The 5494-nt window shown below is 36.4% G+C and overlaps 1 protein-coding gene across 1 annotated transcript in view; it reads left to right on the top strand.

The window, feature by feature from the left end:
- Window positions 1–3591: 3591 nt before the first annotated feature.
- Window positions 3592–5494, top strand: part of LOC137647972 (epsin-1-like) — an 11933-nt gene continuing 10030 nt past the window's right edge. The window contains exons 1-2 of the mRNA XM_068380917.1: window positions 3592–4066; window positions 5445–5494. The exon at window positions 5445–5494 is cut by the window's right edge and continues 184 nt beyond it. Of these exons, the coding sequence (XP_068237018.1) occupies window positions 3592–4066; window positions 5445–5494 (525 nt within the window). The remainder of the gene's footprint in view (window positions 4067–5444) is intronic.

Raw genomic sequence — 5494 nt, 5'->3', positions numbered from 1 at the left:
ATATATATATATATATATATATATATATATATATATATATATATATATATATATATATATATATATATATATATATACGCATATAGATATACATTTATATATATATGTATGTATATATATATATATATATATATATATATATATATATATATATATATATATATATACTATAGTATAAACTGTCATATTCGGTAAGTTTGCCGGTTTCTTTTAAATATGATAAATACTTTCAATGGTTACAAAAACACTAGAGTTACTGCGTCTTTTGACTGTCCAGACAGTACTAATTGGATTCTTCTCTTGTGTTATGGCTCATTTTACTCAGACTACATGTATAACGAATATTCTGGTCTTTCTTTGCATATTCTCCTCTTCCCTAATACATCTGGCAACACTGAGATTACCAAATACTTCATCTTCGCTAAATGGGTTAACTACTGTAATATGTCAGTGGCTACTTTTCTCTCGATAAGCGTTAAAGAGACTCATTAGTGAGTAGCTCCCTTGGGAGGACACTCCAAAATTAAACAATTGTTCTATAGACTTAGGCAGTGCCATAGTCTCTGTAACATGACCTTCCACTGTCTTGGTAGAGTTCTCTTTCTGGTTGGTAAACTCCGGCACACTATTCTAGTTATTTCTCTTCCCCTTTTTTTTATTATTTTTCTATTTTCTCTTTTTTTCAATACATTATATATGAATGATTTATTTTAATGTTTTTACTGCTGCTATTTTTTCTTTTAATGTTAAATTACATATTTGTAGCTTTTTTTTCCTTATTTCCTTTCCTCACTTGTCTTTTTTTCTGTTGTATCCCCTGGGGTTATGGAATCTTGTTTTCTAGCTAGGGTTATTGCTTAGAAAGTAATAATAATAATAATAATAATAATAATAATAATAATAATAATAATAATAATAATAATAATAATAATACAAGAAAATTGTTTTTTATACAAGTGGGTCTAATATTAGATGGTTAATGCATTAAAAGTCTTTCTGTCTAAGCAATACTTTATAAAAAAAAAGTGAAGGAAATCTCTGAAAAACAAGAGGAAATTGAATTAATACACAATTTCCCAAAGTGTTAATGTTTGATAAACATTCATTTGTGAATATTTCTCAAAATAACTAAGTTTGTTAGCTGGGCGTTTAATGTGCTAGGAATTGTGCTGACAGTGTTTATTAGATATTTTTGGATAATTAATGACTTATTAGCCTTCCGTGCTTTAGATAAACAGTCATTTCTCTTTTTCATGGGCTGAAATAGAAAAGGGACTACACACTTTCTTCTGTTTATTTAGTTATGAAAGTATTTTTTTTAAATATAGAAATAAGATGAAGTATATTTAAAAAAAAAAAGATATTTACAGGGGGTAATATTTGATTTCTATTTAGGTAAAGATTACAGATTTTATTTGATGCAGAATAATGGGTAAATTTATCAGAAAAAATAAGTGGCTGAAACTTAAAATATTTCTAAATTAGTTGTACAGAATCCCATTAGCAAAACATGGTATTATTGATGTCGGTGAATTTGTTCAGACAAACGTTGTTTGATTCTCTGTAAAGTTGTGTAAAAGACATGTTTGGGAAATTGATATGGTAATTATTGTTGTTATTCTAAACAATTCATTCATTAACTGATATTATTTGTTTGGTAGAAGGGATTAGGAAGAATTGGTCACTGAGAAAAGAAATCATAGAATAAAATTAATTTATCTATGATAAACTCTTCTATTTACTGATATCAACATTACATAACTTTCGAAAAACACCCAGATTTTGTAATAGTATTTTACTCCGCCATAAAAGATGACCACCGGACAAACAAATAAGGAAACCAGCCCAGAAAGGAAGCAAAAGATTAGAGGTTCAAGTAATTGCAGATTACCAGGTACCTCCAACAATAACCATCATTACTCAGTTACATGTAATCTTCAAGTGTTATTTAAACACCACCCCTCAGATTTTGAAGCCTTGATGAGGATGGTGGTCTTGGGGATCAGCAGCTGGGCTCCGATGTTCGGTGGGAATAGATTTTCCACTGGTCCTTAGTGCCAAGCTGTTGATCCAACAAATTTAGTCAGCACTTTCTCTTTTCCTTTCGTTTTTTTTCATTTTCTCTCCCATCTCCAACTCTTGGGTATTAACTTGTTGGTGACTTTGGCTTGTGTTTGACTGTGATTTGGCTGCCTCTCTAGATTTGGCGCTGGTGGGATGGACGGGATGCCATCTCAAAAGAGCTCGAGTACCCAGCGTGCCTGGATGAGGAGAGAGTTTTATGTCAAACCTTTCCCTCAGTGGTGGGTTTGACGTTGATGGCTGTCATGACGGCTCAAGTGCTGAGGGCTGGGTGTACATCTGGATATTGCCCCTAGGGCGGCCCTAATTTGAGGGATGACCCCGTCCTCCAAGTGTGGCTCCTTTGTGGGTGGGGGTTCTATCCAGATGAAGTGAGCCTTCTCGTCATTATGGTGACCCCACCACAACCCTTTGACGACCAATTGGCATCATCTCCGATTTTGGCTATAGATAATTCTAAGAGTTCCATTGTTACTATGGAATCATATGAAGAACTTATAAAAACAGTAATCCTGTTATTCAGGCCAGTGACTTTGGAGTGAAGGTTTTATGATATTCGCATGGAGTTTTCAAAATTTGGATTAATAAAAGAAATCAGGAACAGACTTGGCAATGATAATAAATCCTTTGAAAACTGGATTGTCTTTGATAAAGTGAGAAAAGCCCATAGAGCATACAAGGAATTTAATTCAGCTTCTATGAATGTTAGGCTTTCGAGGGCAGAGGGGGTACCTAAACATCTAGATATATATAGACCTCATAATGAACTTGAAGATCCTATAGTAACTAAAATATCTAAACCACCGAATCCAGCTAAGTGGTTGATTATTACCACACAAAACGAGAGAGGCAACCTCTTCAAGATGAAGAGGTTAGTAAACCAAAAAATTGGTGATGTATACAGAACAGATATATCTCGTTTTGGACGTAACAGTTTTCCGGTGAATACCAAAACAGACGGGCAAGCAGTAATGCTTCTCAATCTTAGGCTTGATCATGATGGGATAATAAAACAATTAAAACCTCACCACAATTTCAGCTATGCAAAAGGAGTTTACTTTAATAAGGATATATATGAACTAGATGAAAGTGAGATTTTGGAAATATGTCCAGATGTGATTTGGAAGGTATTTGAAGAGCCCCATTCATCAATGATTATTTTAAATTTTGTGAATTCTTATTTGCTTCCAGACATTGTTTTTGACAGTGGAATTGTTAGAGTTCATCCATATAGACAGAGAGTGCATCAGTGTTTTAATTGTTTTAGTTTTGGGCACTCCTCCCGTATTTGCACTAGAAATAAGATTTGTGGATCTTGTGCCCAACCTGAGCATGGGGATTGTTCAACACCTGTAGTGTGTGTGAACTGCAAAGGTGACCATCAGGCCCGTGATAAAGAATGCCCTGTATTGAAGAAAGAGCAAGAGGCATTGCTGAAATCTATTAATGAACACATCAGTGTCGGACGTGCAAAGAAGCTATTAGTGAAAAAAAAATTATACAGATACAATGAGGAGTTCTGGGGACTTCTCTAGTCGGGCTCCTCGGGCCCCCCTAGTTGTGGCTCCTCTGCCACCCCCCCTTGGTGAGGCTCCCCCGGCATACTCTGTTGGGACTCCTCTGGCCCCTTCTGGTGGGGCTCCTCCTCACCCCGCTGGTGGGGCTCCATCACCCCCCTCTGGTGGGGCTGCTCTTGGCCCCTATGGTGGAGGTTCTCCTGCCCCCTCTGGTGGCGCGTCTCCTGCCCCCTCTGGTGGGGCTTCTTCTGTCCCCTATGGTGGGGTTTCTTCTGACCCCTCTGGTGGGGCTTCTTCTGCCCCCTTCAGTGGGGCTCCCAAACCCTCTTCTAGTGAGGCTCTTATAGCCCCTACATTTGTGACCGGATCGATTAAAGATCTTGATGAGTCCTTAATGCCAAATATTGAGAATTCTTCATACCAAATTGTACCGTTACCTTTCATAACAGTTCATCGATCCAATGATTGTGAGGAAATGGAGGCACAATCTGTTAAACAAAAAAGGCCCTTTCCTCCCCCTTCACCTTCACGTTCTCAGGATCAGGATAGAAGTACTAAAGATAAAATTGAAAGGGTAGCTTAAGGCCCAGCATAAAAAAAAATCTTTTGCACTCTCTAGATCAATAAGTACTGAAAGATTGGCTAGCAACCCATCTCTCTCTAGGTTTCAGATTTCCAAATTAGAGCATAAAAAATCGTATAAGAAAATGGAATATCCATGGATTTAATTCAAACAGAGAGCAAGTTCGGGCTCTGTTTAAAGAACATAATATAATTGCAATCTGTATACAGGAGACTAAATTGGGAGATCTTACTCCCTGTTTAGGTTATAATTTTTTTCATTTTATAGGTCCCCACCCCTAATAGGTGCTCGTACTCGGGGAGGCAAAGGCATAATAATTTGCAAGTCTCTTAATCATAGAGTTGTTCACCTGAAATCTGTCTTGCAGGCTTATGCAATTCTTTTCTTTAATGACAAATGGATCACTATTTGTTCTCTTTTCCTTGACCCAACATTAGAAAATAGAGTTCAGGATGCATATGGTAATCCTCGTCAGCTAAAATTAAATGACTTGCAATTCTTGATAAACCAACTTCCTTAACCCTTCATATTGATGGTGGACTTTAATGCCAAACACTCCCTATGGGGAGAACCACATTGTGATCGATGGGGTTTGATAGTAGAACAACTGCTTGACATGAATGACATAAATTTAATGAATGACGGTTCTCCTATGAGTCATGATGTTTACCACAGTTCTGATTAAGCCATAGACCTCACTATCTGCTCTTCATCTTTGAGGTTAGATTACCAATGGGCAGTAGATCAAAATGATCATGTGAAAAATTTACCATCTCCATGTTTACTCAAATGGAAGGTGGGGGAAGCTGACTGTGGATTATTTAATAAATCCACTGACATTTTTCGAAAGAAAATTAATTCAAGAGTTCAATAAAAGCATATGAGCATTTAGTGAGCATATTGTTGTGTGGGGCCATGCTCTCCATACCTCAAACATCAGGTAAACCTAGACGTCCTATAGTTCCTTGGTGTAATGATGGCTTTGCTTCGATGCGGAAGATAGCAAGAACTTACTACAAGAGATATTGCAGATACCCTTGTTTAGCCAATAAAACAACATACAAAAGAGCTCTTACTAATTAAAATATAACTTTCAAGCAGGCAAGGAAAGAATCATCTATCAAATAACATAAGCGAATTGAAATATAATTACCCTCTCTCATTAGTCTGGAATAGAATCCGAAAGTTACAAGGGAAATTTTGTCCATCTCCCTTGCCTATATTAAAAATTTATGGTCTCTTTATATATGATCCTGGAGCAGTAGCCGAAGAGTTTGGTAGGCCTTTTGAGAATATATCTAGTGTCCTACAC

Source organism: Palaemon carinicauda, chromosome 10 (genome assembly GCF_036898095.1).
Source record: "Palaemon carinicauda isolate YSFRI2023 chromosome 10, ASM3689809v2, whole genome shotgun sequence".
Lineage (NCBI taxonomy): Eukaryota > Metazoa > Arthropoda > Malacostraca > Decapoda > Palaemonidae > Palaemon > Palaemon carinicauda.
This window is presented reverse-complemented; position numbering and strand designations above follow the sequence as displayed.